The 15,988-nt window shown below is 47.8% G+C and overlaps 3 protein-coding genes across 3 annotated transcripts; 1 reads left to right on the forward strand and 2 right to left on the reverse strand.

The window, feature by feature from the left end:
* The first annotated feature begins 3,484 nt into the window (after positions 1-3,484).
* Positions 3,485-3,924, forward strand: LOC132327464 (histone H4). The gene has a single exon (XM_059846660.1). It carries the CDS (start codon positions 3,523-3,525, stop codon positions 3,832-3,834), a length of 312 nt encoding a protein of 103 aa, XP_059702643.1. The 5' UTR covers positions 3,485-3,522; the 3' UTR covers positions 3,835-3,924.
* Positions 3,925-4,704: 780 nt separating this feature from the next.
* Positions 4,705-5,183, reverse strand: LOC132327440 (histone H3). Its single transcript, XM_059846636.1, has one exon. The coding sequence runs from the start codon at positions 5,162-5,164 to the stop codon at positions 4,754-4,756; it is 411 nt and encodes a 136-aa protein (XP_059702619.1). The 5' UTR covers positions 5,165-5,183; the 3' UTR covers positions 4,705-4,753.
* Positions 5,184-7,365: 2,182 nt separating this feature from the next.
* Positions 7,366-7,792, reverse strand: LOC132327463 (histone H4). Its single transcript, XM_059846659.1, has one exon. It carries the CDS (start codon positions 7,765-7,767, stop codon positions 7,456-7,458), a length of 312 nt encoding a protein of 103 aa, XP_059702642.1. The 5' UTR covers positions 7,768-7,792; the 3' UTR covers positions 7,366-7,455.
* Positions 7,793-15,988: the final 8,196 nt, after the last annotated feature.

Below are 15,988 nucleotides of genomic sequence, written 5' to 3' on the forward strand. Positions count from 1 at the left end.
GGCTCTCTCTGTGGACAAACTCCTGCATGTGGAGGTCAGAGCTGGCCGCACAAGAGAGGGCCCCATCCTCTGAGTGTGGGGCTAAGCCCAGTGTATCCCTCCAAGTTCCTCCTGGAATTCATTATTTGCTTCAGAATTTCATTCCAAACACTTACTACACTTATTTGTCTTCTCACCTCAGTACCTGGAGTACCTCAGTACCTCTGTGACGCTTAGATCCACCCCTGAACATTCCCTGGATTTGTCTTTGCCAGCAGTGGTTTCACCAGTTGCTAACCTGGTGTAGCCATCAAGTCATGAGGTCCAAAATGTAAAAATGCAGTAAATCAGATGGATTAAATGGTAGGAGAGCTGGAAAATCTCCTGCTGTTAAAGACAGCTTTCAGGCAAATTCCAGTGGATGAAGGAATGCAGCTAAGCAAGTTTAAATAAATGAATTTATCTCATTTGCATATGCAATGAGCAGTAGGAAAGAGGAAATCCATATCACAGGGTACCTTAGCTGTGTCACTGGGTTGCAATGCACCTTCACATTCTAAAGAGTTAGTGACAAAAATAAAAATCTGAACCTCCAGCCAAGGTCCCTCGAATGCTATAGAACACAGTTATGCTTAGGGATAACTCAGTGATGTCAGTCTATATATCAAAAGACTTAAAACTGCACGGTTAAATATCCAAAGAACTTTTCTAGCCCTTTTCATCTATACTGCTTACAATGCTAGGAAAAATGTACCTATTAAGCAGCTCTTGCATTACTTTAGTGTGCATATTATTACACCTATTATGACAGTTGCAGCAGATACAGATATGGATTTAAATTGCCACTTAAGCTCTTAAGAAAATTATGAGGAGCTTTGAAGCTGGTTATAATCCACTGATGCAATGACTTTTTTACTAATTATGTACCCTCTTGTGCTGTCATGGAGAGATGTTGCCTTATTGTAATAAACAAATGCAATTTCCTCATTATAGTTTAATGAGCAACTAGGGCAAATGCCCTAATTAATGCACACTTGAAAAGCTACAGGTTTTTAATTTTTTTAGCTAAGCTGACTTTTGCAAAGGTTTCCTTTCTCATTTAACCCCTGGTGCTGTGTGCCCAAATTCATGAGGAAAATATAGTATCTATAACATGCGGATTGGACACTAAACTTTGATCAAAAAAAAATTATCTCCAATCAACAGTAGAAATAACTTTATTACGGATTTTATTGAGCAGCAAAATTTTCTTTCATCTCATTTAAAATATTTTTGCCTAAGAAAGTGCTCTGCTCCATAAAAGAACTGAATATATCCCCAGCAGACACACCTTTGAAACGTGTCTCTGCACGCCTGCAGCAACACATAGGCAAGGCAGCCTTCTAGAAGGCATGATGTTAAATTGTATTTAATGTGCTACACCTACCGAGGAAAGGGGTTTGCAGCTGCTTTCTTTACTTTAGGCTGCTGGTCTCAGCCTCTCCATCACCCATCTCTGGCAGAAATGGAAGGGGATTTTCCAAGTCTTGCAGTGGTTATACTGCTGGAAGGAAAAGTTAGACCAGGATCCTCGAGTTGCATTTAGGAAGCCTTAGGAATAAATTAAAATTTTGACATACCAAAATATTTTGCATAATTTTTTCCAGGTTTCTTAAGTAACCAGAATGCTGTTTCTAACTGCCTCAGGAAACGTAGCTAGACACAGATTTTTCAGATATGAAGAACAAAGCAGACTTTGTGGAGCCAAACGGGAATGTTTGGCACCAGCCTGGCAGGTCCACTACTGACAAATCTTCCAGTTAGTCTATTAACAGTCTTACTTCATTCTGTTCAGTCAAAAAAGCAAACCTAATCTAAATTAAAGATATCTTTTCCTCCTTATACTGTATATATCAGTGGCATTTCTTTAAATTTGAAACAAAAAGGAATTCACAGTGATACTTATAAAAAGATTTGTCCCTTTTTTTCACCTGTAACTGAAAGCATGACTATCTCAATTGCATTTCCCCCAGAATCTAGGGAATAATTATTCCCAGAAATATTTTTGAGACATTGCTGAGGTTCTCTACATTATATTAAGGAATAAATTTAAATAAATAACTGCACAATTTTTAAAGGATATGAAAAATTTTATAGCAGTAGGCATGTTTAACAGACATAAAATAATAATAAGAATTGGCATGTATCTTAGGCATATCAGCTACATTCTGTGCAAGTAATATTTAAAATCTTAACAGACTTAATTTAGAAATACAGTCTCATAACTCTCTCAGTATTTATTCATTCACTTCACTAATACAGTCCAACATACTGTAAGCAGCAGGTATGACGTATTTTCTGCAAAAGCGTGAAACACATGGAAAAAAAAAATTCTGGATTTCTCAATGGAAAAAAAATTGTTTCGCTAGTGTTCACCCTTCAGATGTCATACAGACAGTTGTTTGTGATATCCGAAACGCTTTCTTTCGATTGCGGGATCTCGGTGTACGGCAGCGGATGCTTCTTCCCGAGGCCGGCAGCTGCCGGGAGCGAGCGCGGAGCCCCGCGGCCAGCTGGGCGGAAAGGACGGTCCCGCTCCCAAACAGCCCCTCCGAGCTGCCTCCAGGGAGTCTCCGCGCTACACGCTGCCGCTGCAGCCCCGCCCTGACCCTTCCTCCCGAGGCCGGGCAGGGGCTCGCTCCCGGCTCCCCTCGCACCGACCCGCAGGGCCTCCGTGCCCAGCCCCAGCATCGCACGGAGCAGGGGCAGCTCACTCAGTGGGAGCGTCCGGGGAGACAAAAACAACCGTGAAGCCGCCATGGCCGAGGCAAACAAAGGCAGCGCGGCCCGGGAAAGACGGCAGCGTGGGGCTCCCCGCGAGCGGGAGGCGGACGAGCGGCGGGGGGAGGCGGGAGCGCCGTGCGAGGCCCCGCATTGGTCGGATTTTGCCGCAGACCCGCGGGGAGGGACGAGGAAGGGGCGCCGCAGCCCGAAATGCGGGCCGGGGGTAGCAGGCTCCGCTCCTCGGGCTGACGGTGAGCCAAAAGTGCCGTGGCGCAGGGGGCAGCGGGGCGGGACAGGAGAGCAGCAGAGGGACGCGTGGGCTGACGGCGGGCAGAGACAATGAAGTGCGGCCCGACATTGACTCAGCTCGTTAGAACCCCGTGCTAAAAAGGGCAAAAATGGGCAATAGTGTACGTTCAATCTCTGTATGAGCCAGCCACTTAAGAGTCAGGCTCGATGATCCTTGTGAGTCCCCTCCCTTCTCAGAATATTCCGTGATTCCACGGTTGCTGGAAGCGCGGGACGAGAGCAGGCCCGCTCAGGAGAGGCGGAGCCGCCGCGCGCGGCCGAGGGACGCGGCCCACAAAGCGCCGCGGGCGCGTCTCGCGGAAGCACGAGCGGAGCCGCGCGGGGCGGGGGGAGGAAAGGCGGGGCTGGGCGGAGACTGGGCAGGAGACCCCGCCTCCCTGTGCAGTCCTCAACCAGGTCGGACCGCCGCCCATATACAGCGGCGCGGGGCCATTCCCAGCTTATTGCTCTCAGTGCTCCGAGTGCAGCGTCATGTCTGGCCGGGGTAAAGGCGGCAAGGGGCTCGGCAAGGGTGGTGCCAAGCGCCACCGCAAGGTGCTGCGCGACAACATCCAGGGCATCACCAAGCCGGCCATCCGCCGCCTGGCTCGGCGCGGCGGCGTCAAGCGCATCTCGGGGCTCATCTACGAGGAGACGCGCGGCGTGCTCAAGGTCTTCCTGGAGAACGTGATCCGCGACGCCGTCACCTACACGGAGCACGCCAAGAGAAAGACGGTCACGGCCATGGACGTGGTCTACGCCCTCAAGCGCCAGGGTCGCACTCTCTACGGCTTCGGCGGTTAAACTCGGTTCCTGCAACAACCCAGCGCTTCTACAACACAAAGGCTCTTTTCAGAGCCACCCACAAATCTCTTAAAAAGAGCTTGTAATCACTTTTATAATAATTAGTTGTGGTTTTGAGGTTGGGAGAAGGGGGAAGGGATTTTCTTCTTCTCAGCTTCCACAAAGGCTACAGGTGCTTAGCCCGCTTTTCTACCGTCTAGAGGGGAATATCTTTATACGGGAAACGCAAAAACCGTGTAGTGCTTGACTAGGGAGGGGCTCTGGCTCCTGTAGAAAAATACCTTCTACAAGTTCCATCCTTTCTTTCCCCCGTTCTCTTACACACCGAGCACCACCCGCTCAACCCAGATCCTCTTTCCAAAGGGCAAGGGAAGCGACACATAGGCGAGAAAAAACAGAGCCGGGGGATAGGTCGGGGCCAGCCGCCGCGCCCGTAGCCGCTGTCGCGGCGCCACTTTTACCGCCACAGCCTGCAAGGGGAAGGGAGCTCCTGAAATGGCGGCGCTCTCCTCCCTGCCATTCGGTGGGCGGGACGGAGCGGGAAGAAGAAACAGCCAAGAGCACCCTTAGCGCCCTACGGACTGCGCACCAAGGCGCTGCGAGCCCCGTGCTCTAAAGACCCCCCCGCCCGCCCACGCTCCGCTTCTGAGGCTGCCCCTTCTCTGCGCACCGCTAAACCCACCACCGCACTGCCCCGTACACCCTCTCAGACTCGACGGCTTTAGGTTGTGAACCTCACACCGACCGAAACACACGGGGCACAAGGGAGAGGGCAAAACTGAACGCTACCGAAGGTTTGCACTTCCCCACGGACTGTCCCTCCCTGCCTACTACATAACACAGAGACAACAGCTCTCTCCAGTGGCCTTGTAGTGGCTCTTAAAAGAGCCTTTCGGTTTGTAGGAGAAGGGCAGGGAGCTCAGGCGCGCTCTCCGCGGATGCGGCGGGCCAGCTGGATGTCCTTGGGCATGATGGTGACGCGCTTGGCGTGGATGGCGCAGAGGTTGGTGTCCTCGAAGAGCCCCACCAGGTAGGCCTCGCTGGCCTCCTGCAGCGCCATGACGGCCGAGCTCTGGAAGCGCAGGTCGGTCTTGAAGTCCTGCGCGATCTCGCGCACCAGGCGCTGGAAGGGCAGCTTGCGGATCAGCAGCTCCGTGGACTTCTGGTAGCGCCGGATCTCGCGCAGCGCCACCGTGCCGGGCCGGTAGCGGTGCGGCTTCTTGACGCCGCCCGTGGCCGGCGCGCTCTTGCGGGCAGCCTTGGTGGCCAGCTGCTTGCGGGGCGCCTTGCCGCCCGTCGACTTCCGCGCCGTCTGCTTCGTGCGCGCCATCGCAACACAGCCTGCTCTCCGCGGTAAAAGCAGCAATAATGGTTTCGGGAAGTGCTCCCCGGCCCGTTTTTATATCCGAGCGCTGCCTGTTGATTGGGCGATGGAAACAGCCGCGCTCCGGGGGGAAGGTTTGAAAATCCCGCGTTAACCCCTTCTTATACTGAGCCCTGCTGTTAAATACCAAACCCAAACAGCCTTTTCCCTTGGTCTTCCCTTTCTTCCGAGCCGACATGGCTGCTTTTTAACCGTTTGCCTTCATTAATTAAATTACTCTGCCACTTAAAGTAGGCAAAGATAAAATACAGTTTTCCAAGAATTGCCGATCAGATAAGTTTTTTGTAATCAGGTTGCTTACTCATATTTTATTCTCTATTTAAACTCGTCGCTTATATTTTGTCATCCTATATTCTCATGGAAGAAGTAACAAAGGAATGGGGTGCTTTGCATGCAATACTTGCATGGTGGGGGGTTTTTGTTCTGCTTCTTGGGGGGTTTTTGTTCTGCTTCTTTTTTTTGTTTAATTGTTTGTTTGCTTGGTGGTTTTATGTTTGTTTTGTTGGGTTTTTTTTTCCCGTTTCGTTTCCTTGCTTATAAGTTTGTTTTGTTTGGTGTGGGGTCTGGGGGGATGGTTGGTCTGTTCAGATAAAGCTTTAAAATAACCGCGATTCTTAAAATGCTAAGCCGCAAGTACGATTCGGAAAGAACTTCGGGGAAAAGAAATATTAAAAATTGACAGAATTCAAGCAAAACATCGACAGACCTTGATGTTTTTTTAACAAATAAGAAACAACACAAGGTTTGTTTGGAGGGACCGGGGCTCGAGCGGCTTCAGCTGTAACCCAATTAAATTCTCCGCTACTAGACCAATCAGCAACGGGGGGGCGGGGCCGCAGTGCTTATAAAAAGGGGCTGGATGCGGCAACTCGCTACTGTTCGTAGTAGTTTGTACGAGGGCCTGCGATGGCGCGCACGAAGCAGACGGCGCGGAAGTCGACGGGCGGCAAGGCGCCCCGCAAGCAGCTGGCCACCAAGGCTGCCCGCAAGAGCGCGCCGGCCACGGGCGGCGTCAAGAAGCCGCACCGCTACCGGCCCGGCACGGTGGCGCTGCGCGAGATCCGGCGCTACCAGAAGTCCACGGAGCTGCTGATCCGCAAGCTGCCCTTCCAGCGCCTGGTGCGCGAGATCGCGCAGGACTTCAAGACCGACCTGCGCTTCCAGAGCTCGGCCGTCATGGCGCTGCAGGAGGCCAGCGAGGCCTACCTGGTGGGGCTCTTCGAGGACACCAACCTCTGCGCCATCCACGCCAAGCGCGTCACCATCATGCCCAAGGACATCCAGCTGGCCCGCCGCATCCGCGGAGAGCGCGCCTGAGCTCCCTGCCCTTCTCCTACAAACCGAAAGGCTCTTTTAAGAGCCACTACAAGGCCACTGGAGAGAGCTGTTGTCTCTGTGTTATGTAGTAGGCAGGGAGGGACAGTCCGTGGGGAAGCGCAAACCTTCGGTAGCGTTCAGTTTTGCCCTCTCCCTTGTGCCCCGTGTGTTTCGGTCGGTGTGAGGTTCACAACCTAAAGCCGTCGAGTCTGAGAGGGTGTACGGGGCAGTGCGGTGGTGGGTTTAGCGGTGCGCAGAGAAGGGGCAGCCTCAGGAGCGGAGCGTGGGCGGGCGGGGGGGTCTTTAGAGCACGGGGCTCGCAGCGCCTTGGTGCGCAGTCCGTAGGGCGCTAAGGGTGCTCTTGGCTGTTTCTTCTTCCCGCTCCGTCCCGCCCACCGAATGGCAGGGAGGAGAGCGCCGCCATTTCAGGAGCTCCCTTCCCCTTGCAGGCTGTGGCGGTAAAAGTGGCGCCGCGACAGCGGCTACGGGCACGGCGGCTGGCCCCGACCTACCCCGCCGGCTCTGTTTTTTGTCGCCTGTGTGTCGCTTCCCTTGCCCTTTGGAAAGAGGATCTGGGTTGAGCGGGTGGTGCTCGGTGTGTAAGAGAACGGGGGAAAGAAAGGATGGAACTTGTAGAAGGTATTTTTCTACAGGAGCCAGAGCCCCTCCCTAGTCAAGCACTACACGGTTTTTGCGTTTCCCGTATAAAGATATTCCCCTCTAGACGGTAGAAAAGCGGGCTAAGCACCTGTAGCCTTTGTGGAAGCTGAGAAGAAGAAAATCCCTTCCCCCTTCTCCCAACCTCAAAACCACAACTAATTATTATAAAAGTGATTACAAGCTCTTTTTAAGAGATTTGTGGGTGGCTCTGAAAAGAGCCTTTGTGTTGTAGAAGCGCTGGGTTGTTGCAGGAACCGAGTTTAACCGCCGAAGCCGTAGAGAGTGCGACCCTGGCGCTTGAGGGCGTAGACCACGTCCATGGCCGTGACCGTCTTTCTCTTGGCGTGCTCCGTGTAGGTGACGGCGTCGCGGATCACGTTCTCCAGGAAGACCTTGAGCACGCCGCGCGTCTCCTCGTAGATGAGCCCCGAGATGCGCTTGACGCCGCCGCGCCGAGCCAGGCGGCGGATGGCCGGCTTGGTGATGCCCTGGATGTTGTCGCGCAGCACCTTGCGGTGGCGCTTGGCACCACCCTTGCCGAGCCCCTTGCCGCCTTTACCCCGGCCAGACATGACGCTGCACTCGGAGCACTGAGAGCAATAAGCTGGGAATGGCCCCGCGCCGCTGTATATGGGCGGCGGTCCGACCTGGTTGAGGACTGAGCCGGGGCCGGGACGGGGCGGGCTCTGTGCGCGCCCTTCCCCCCGCGGGCCGCGCCTTTGCCGCCATCGCTCCCGGCTCAGGCCCGGCCCCGCCCCGGCAGCCCGAACCCGGCGGGGCCCGGAGCGGATCCCGGCCCGGTCCCCCCGTGCCCGCCGCGCTCGGCCCGGCTGCCCGGCCCCGCCGGCGGACTCTCGGGACCGCTACGGAGCTGAGCCCCTGCGCCGCGGGGCTGCAGCAAAGCCCGGCCAGTGGCGGCGGCGGGGCCCGCAGAGCCGCGTCCCGCCCGGCTCCGCCGCCCCCCGCGCTGCGCCGCCGCCAGCGAGCTGTGCCCCGACCAAGGGCCCGGCCGGGCAGGGGACAGAGTGGGCGCCGCTGTCCCGTTTCTACGGTAAATGAACCCTTTTCTTCCGAAGGCTTAGAAAGGCGGGTAATGTGCTGCGATTTTTATTTCTTTTCCCCTTTGGGACCTTTTTTTTTTTTTTTTTTTTTTTTTTTTTTTTTTTTTTTTTTCTGCTTTTAGGGAAGCCCCGTCTGTCCCACATCTCTGTCTTAATAATCACGTGCCTTCGTTGTGTTTATGGGACTGAGGAGTGAGGAGCTAATGAAGGAACTGATTTGTGTCTCTTACTGATGTACCCATGAAAAAATCTGCATTATGTCTGTGCTTTTAAAGATTTTGTAAATGTTGGATAATTGTATTGGTCCTATTCTTTATCGAAACGTAATAAAGCATTACTTTTGTAACTTCTTTCTTCACAATTTATTACTTTTTGAATACAAAAAGTGGTGCAGAAGTGTTATTTTGTGCTGGGTTGTCTGTTGGCTCCATAAGTCCATTCCTCTGCAGCGACTCCTGAAAGGCTTCAAGCTTTGCATGCACACACCTACTTTTATTTTTTCTGAGTTATTATTTAAATTTACTATGAATATATATGAGGTATTTTTCCTTAGTTCTGGAAAGATTGTCAAATATATGCTATCCCATACAGTGGCTATATACCATCTTTCTTGGCAGGAGTTATCCTCTGGTTAATTTTACCTGTCTGCAGTGCACAGGTTTGGGGATTTTTTGCTGCTCAGTATTTCCCAATTTGTTTGATCCTCCTCCTCTTTTCCCTATTTCCAATAGATGCCTATTACTATACAATGCTTCTGGAATGTGAAAAGGTTTTGTTTGGTAATTTTGCACATTTTTACATTTGAGCCATCACTGTTCTGTTTGTTTTGTCCTTCCTTTTTCACCACCTTTTCTCAAAAGTTCTCTTTCTCAGGGGAGATGACAATGGGGACTTTTCTCTCTCTGTAGGCCTTTTGTTTGTATGGTATTTAATACAGGTTGTGCTTGGCCACCACCCTGATACGTACTTTCATTTGCAGATAGCCAGCCAGTGTTTACATCAATTTATACCTTTTATAAAATTATTTGTTCTACAGGTATAGGAAATACATATTTATCTTTGCATATTAACAGTGATGATGCTTGTAGGACAGATGGAACTCTTCCATTTGTTGTGGAAGCAACCAAGAACCATGCAGGCACTTGCTCATTCCTCCACCCGTGGGACGGGGGAAGAGAATCAAAAGGGTAAAAGCAAGAAAACTCATAGGTTGACAGTTTAATAGGGAAAGCAAAAGCTGCCCTCACACACAAGAAAAACAATTTAAAGCAAAGAATTAACTGACCACTTCCCACAGGCAGGCAGGTGTTCAGCCATCTCTGGGAGAGCAAGGCCTGATCACTGTAATGCTTATTTGGGAAGATAAATGCCATCACTTGAAATGCCTTGCCCTTCCTCCTTCCTCCCCATAGCTTTATAGTCTGAGCATCAAGTGATAAGGTCTGTAATATCCCTTTGGTCTGTTGGGGTCACCTGTCCTGTCTGTGTCTTGTTACAATCTCCCAGGCATCCCCAACTTCCTCACCCTTTGTGCAGCACAAAAAGCTGAAAAGGCCTTGGCTGTGTGTGAGCCCTGCTCAGCAGCAACAGAAACATCACTACATTATCAACCTGGTGCTCAGCACAAATTCTAAACCTAGCCCCATGCTGTGAAGAAAATTAACTCCAACCCAGCCAAACCCAACACATTTAGAATCACTGTCTTTGCACAGTGTTTATCATTACACTTACTCAAGGAAAAAAAACCCAGACATTTATATGCAGTTTTTCCCCTGCTGTCACTGCATTTATGGGTTACAACATAGATAGAACACAACAGAGAACTCAGTAAAACTTCTGCATGACTATAACACATATTCTTCTCTCAGTATTTGATATCACATACCTTCTCATTGGCAGTGGTGAGTGTGCCTTTCTCTCATATTCAGATGACCTATTTTGGTCTCTTCAGGACTCCTGTAAGAATTACTTTCCTTTTCATGTGGCACATTTTGTTTTTTATCAGGTTTTTTTTTTTGGTACATCTTCTATGTAGCTTTTCTTTAATTTCATTTCAAATGTATAGGTGCTGATATTCTTGCAAATTATTCAATTAAAGAATTTAATTTTATTTATGTGGTTTAATGAGTATAGTTATTCTGCCTTGCAAAATGCACAGTTCACCTTCCTTGCCCAGTGTTAGTTGGCATTTTGTCAAAAAGTTGCAATCTCTTTTAGGATCCATTTATTGATGCTTTTTAGTTCCTTAGATCTCTTTGTGTGGTGCTTATTGTGCAGTTAATATTTTTTCCCATCAAATTTAGCCTTTGCTTACTTTCAAGTCATATTTTCTTGGTCTTCTCTCTATTAGACCACCTTAAATAATTAAGTTTTTATCATTATCCAGGGTCCATCACTTTCCAAGTATTCTTAAGACAAACTCAGATGAAGAACTACAATGGGTATCAGTGTAATTTGTTCCTAAGCAATACCTTAGTTTCAAAGGAATAAAACCCACAGATTATTTAGAGTAAATTTTTATTATGGCAAATTTTACATAGAATCCTTGTAGATATGACAGCAATATACAAGTACATAGAACAGATTCATGCATTACAGTGTGCTTGGGTTATTTGAGGAATTATTCTATATTTCAAGGTTGTCCATGTAATGCTTACCCAAATTTATCTTTTCCACACCATGTAGCCTAATTTTCTTGGTTTTATTTTAGCATGCTTTATTTGTGTGTTACTTTTCTAAACTTCTTACCAGCACCTGTGGGGATAAGGTAACAGTGTGTATATTATTGAAGTATTAGGACACTTCTGAAGATAGACAAAATTAAACCGAATGGAGGAGCAAACAACCTGTTTACAGGAACTCAAACATTTCAATGTTATGAAAAAGAAAAAAGGAGTTCTAAGCAATCTGAATTCACTGATTTCTGAAATAACACTTCATTTCCTGTATGACATCTTTCACTCTATGGCCAGTCTCACATTTAATGGCCAGTGTTCATCCCTCACTCCTGGTGGTTCATCTGCATGGATTATTTTTTTACTCAGAAACAATAGCTGAATATATACACTACGAATTTTTATCTGTCTATCTATCTATCTATCTATCTATCTATCTATCTATCTATCTATCTATCTATCTATCTATCTATCCAACTATCTTTTCCTGTTAATCAGGACAATAGGAGAAGAGCATGGGCAAAAGCTCTTCCTGATCAGGCAGCATTATTTGGAAGAGCCTGAGCCGTGTCCCATGATGTGGGCAGGCAGTCAGGGCACGCTGGAGGGAACAGGTGGGGATGGCAGGAATGACTGAGAGAGTGACTCCACTTCTTTGCTCACTCTAGGAGTGTCAGCGATTTAGCACTTCTCTTCCCCTCTGCATCTGCTTTCAATCTCTCATCCTGACTTTCCTCCCAACCCTCCTGTCCATCCCAAAAGACAACCATCCACTTGAGGAGGCTGTTGAAAAAAAATGTGTTTTTCAAATTTGTTTTCTCTTTAATGATCTGCTTTTCTTTTCAGGAAAGCTGTTAGCGAACTGAAGGAGTTACTGATCTCTCAGTGGATCAGCCAGCACATGTCCTTAGGAGAATTAATATTAACTTACAAAGTCTCTGTGGTATGGTTTTAAATCAGCTATAAAAGTATCCTGATGGAAATACTGAAAATCAGAGATACAGATTTGGTTCATCTCCTAAAGGAAAACCTTATGATAGTGCTACTTTATTTAGATGAAACATTTGTGAGGGAAAGGAATAATCTTTTTTTGCATCATCTTCCTAGGGAGATGAGCATCCCAGAGCACTATCATATGAAACGTACAAGCCCAGCTAGAAATGGAGATGGATTTTTGCCAAGAGTGATGATCAACACGACTAGATATTACAGAACTTGTCTAATTCCCCTGAGAGGAAAAGAAAATATTTTTGAAAGTTGCAGCACAAGCAAAATTAAAGCTTTGTGCACCCTTCTGACGTGGAGACTCCAAGCTGTCAATCCCTGCACAGCCCCCAGCGGTTATCCCCACACAACAAAGGAGAATCACACCTTTCACACCTCAGTGTGTGCCTAAATTACTGCCAGACCCTCCGAAGTTTGGTCAGCTCCATCCTAATCTTCCTTCTCGTTTGCCTGGGCTAATCTGATAAACTTGGGTCAGGGACTGAGTGCCCCTGGGTCTGCCTGTCCAGGGCACAGCAGGATTTCCTCCTGGCTGTGCATCAGGCTAACACAGTTACCTGCAGGTGTGTGCCCAAGGCCAGAGCCAATACACCTGGAGCTGCACTCCTCCAGGTGGGAGCTGGACACCAGCATGGATCGTGGTAGCACAGTGGAGTCCACCTCTGACAGAGCATTCAAAGTTACATTTAAATAATATATGTGGGTTTTACCTATGGTGCTTACATATTACTAGGCAATAACATTTTTCACTCTTGTTCATTTTTCTATGTAAGAACAGTAATTAAATGTTGATCTTGTTAACACTATCCACTGCTCATTCCTTTCTGTATGAACTCCTTGTGGCTACAAGGTCCTTTGGCAATCAGCAGTCCTCACACACACTGGGGATTAGAAACTAATGGGAACTTCACTGCCTATAGATATAGACTTGGACTTCTGGATCATAATGGTCTGGGTGATCAAACGGCAAATCCAACCATCCTTTTGGTGATTAACAAAATAAATCTTTATTTTTCTGTTCTGCAACAGGGAACTTGCCATGACCTGCATAGCCTTAATATCTTGGGCTCTCTTTGTGGTTTGGGTGTCATTAAATAACAATAGACTTCAGAATTTTCATTTATTTACTTTTTTTCAGCGATAGTTTCCAATTTCACTGCCTGTCCTCCCCTTGTGCCTGATTTCTAACTCACTCTTCAGAACTGTCTCACCACCATTTTCCACCTTTACTTCACCTAATAAAAAAAAAAAAATTCCCACATTTGAAAACCACAAATAAATCAAACGTGTTCTATGCCCAGAAGCACTACAATGAAAGTCACTTGAATGTCTAGAATCATCAGAAAAGGAAAAGAGAACAAAACTGGATTTTGTATCTCTGTACCATTGTAGCATTGTGTGCAACAGCTCCACCCAGCACAGTGTGCACATTTCTGGCCTCTAAATAAATAAACTATTGCAAGAGGTAAAGAAATTTCTGAGAAAAGCGATAGAGCTGATTTAATGCTTAAAATGGCTTTTCTACTAAACATACTCGGACACCTTCAGAACAATGACCACTACTGACTGAAGATGTTCCTGCTAATCTTTTCTACCTATGAGGTCAATTGTTAAGTCTATCAAACTTAGTGAAGTCTAATCTAATCATAAAATTAGATGCAATCAAAGGGTTACTAATATCAGAAATGCTGTCTAAATTTCCTAGGCAGTTTTAAAAAGTAAATAGATCCTTACTCTAAAAGCCTTTTTCAAATCAGAGAGAAGAGAGAAAGATGATGTGTGGAAAGAAGAAATTGGTGCCATCCCTCTCCTCACAGAAATCAATTCTGGATTACACAGATGCTTGCACCAGCCCTAACACTGGTGATAAATAGCTCATAAACTGATCCATTTAATTACATACATCTCCTTAGGATCAAGTTTGGTTTTTCCATAAGGTAAAAAAACCAAAGCCAAAAGCAAATCCCCTCCCCAAAAAACACCAGTCCCAAACAAAAAACTGATTCTACCCTTTCCTCCTGGCCAAAACATAAAATCAAACTAACAAACAAAAAACTTACCCAAAAAAAGGCTCCTATTCGAGTGCTTAACTACTGCTTTTTGGTGGTTTTTTTCCTGGGCTTCAAGTTGCTAGCACCCTGGTTTGTGCTGGTATTCTCATGATTCTCTCAGAAAATACTTGTGAAGGCCATAGAGAAATCTCATGACAGGAAAAACCTGTAGCTTCTACAGGAAGAAGGCTTGTTTTCTATTTGAAAAGAGAAAAGAAGTACCAATTGTATGCAGAGTGCAGAGGCCTGAAACAATCAACCTCTGCAAGATGTGATACACAGAGGTGCCTCCTGGAGAGGAAAAAAGGTTTGTTTGCATCGGCCCTGTTGTTATGGCAGGGCTGTTTCTGTACCTGCAGCATGGATTGAGTTGTCTAGGACAGAATGGGCGAGGGGAGGGGAAGGATGCAATGATCAGGGGCTCCCGATAGAAGTATTGTTTCATGTAGGATGGCCCATTACTCTCTTAGCTTTGAAGCCTGCAGAACCAAAATATTCTCTAACAGGGCAAGCTGGAACATCCCAACTGCTCCTTGGGTTGGTTTGGTTTCGTGGTGGGTGCCTTAGGGTTTCCTTTGTTTGTTTTTGTTTGGTTGTTGGGGTTTTTTCCCCTTAGCCCGGGCAGCAGCCACGGTTTAAATAAACGGCAGTGAAAAAGCGCAAAGTACAGGTTGGCAAAAGGAACACCAGAAGCATTCAGAACACAGGCTGGTTTTACCAGCAGGCAGGGCGAGGTGCTCGTCACTCATCGCGTTGTCCTCCAGCGGATTCATCGCCACCGACTGCGGATTAGGGAAATTCAAGGAAAATGGCTCGGGGCCGCGGTGGGGGGAGGACGGGAAGCGGCGGCAGGCAAGGCAAGCACAGGGAATGGAGGGGAAGGGATGGGGGAGGAGGGAGGAGGAGGAGGAGGAGGGAGGGAGGGAGGAAATTCTCGGGCAGGATTGGTTGGAAATTGCTGCAGCCCAGGCGGGTGGTGCCTGCGGCCCCCGCTCCCCGCCGAGCCGAGCCGGGCCAAGCCGCGATCCGGCCCCGGGGAGCGCTCCGGAGCGATGGAGCCTCGCCTTCCCTCAGCCGTGCCACGGGAAGGGCAGCGATGTCACGGAGGCAAAGGGAAAGGCACACAAGCGTCGGGCTCACGGCAATCCGCTTTTCCTGGCAGACAGAGCCAGAGCATTTCTGTGCCCTGCGAACAGACGCAGTTTGCCGCTGCCGCTGCGTGTCTGCAGCTGTGGGAGCTGCGCTTGGCTCCCACTTCCACACAAACGTCCTCAGCGTCAGCATCAATGCCTCCAAAACCGTGTGGATGGAGAAAAATCAATTTCTTACATGGTTACCAAAGTCTAGACCGATCTTGTACTATGTGTTTTAGAGAAATAAACAGTAACTTATTCTTTAAAAGGTACTTTTGGTGTCTAAGCAGGTCTGGGCTTAAGTGTTTAGGAAAAGTAAATTACTAATGGTACTATTCAAATTATTTACATAGATTAACACCAGATTTGCAAGATGCTCCAACTGTATTTTATTTTGGTATTGCAGAAAGATACTAAAAAAACCAAAAATTTGAGTGAAGGAATTTGAGAGCAATTTAACAAAATAATTATACAAGCTTGACCGTTGCATAGACTATGTGATGCAAATGTTCATTTAAGTTTTACAAGGAAGAGCCTGGAGCATCGTGGGGATAGCATTGGTGTCAGGTAATTAATTAATTCCACTCACGTTTGGTCTAGGTAAACACTCTATCTTGCCTACATTCTCGATAAAATTTCTAGCCTGAAGTAAATCCTCGTGAAACAAACAAACAAAATTACAATCAGATCTTCCTCTAAGACTTTGGAAGACTGCTTACTACCAAGGGAGTTGGAACAGTATTTCTATCCTGTCCTCAATCAGGTCACTAGACAAAAATCAAGCATAGACAGTCTTTTTATAAAACAGACTAAAAAAACCCAAACAAAAAACTCAGAACCCAACTAAAAAACAAAACCAAAACAGCAT

This window comes from Haemorhous mexicanus, chromosome 5, assembly GCF_027477595.1.
Source record: "Haemorhous mexicanus isolate bHaeMex1 chromosome 5, bHaeMex1.pri, whole genome shotgun sequence".
In the NCBI taxonomy this organism is placed as follows: Eukaryota; Metazoa; Chordata; class Aves; order Passeriformes; family Fringillidae; genus Haemorhous; species Haemorhous mexicanus.

Coding starts and splice junctions, on each gene's coding strand:
- LOC132327464 (XM_059846660.1), top strand. CDS start 3,523: ATGTCTGGCCGGGGTAAAGGCGGCAAGGGGCTCGGCAAGGGTGGTGCC.
- LOC132327440 (XM_059846636.1), bottom strand. CDS start 5,164: ATGGCGCGCACGAAGCAGACGGCGCGGAAGTCGACGGGCGGCAAGGCG.
- LOC132327463 (XM_059846659.1), bottom strand. CDS start 7,767: ATGTCTGGCCGGGGTAAAGGCGGCAAGGGGCTCGGCAAGGGTGGTGCC.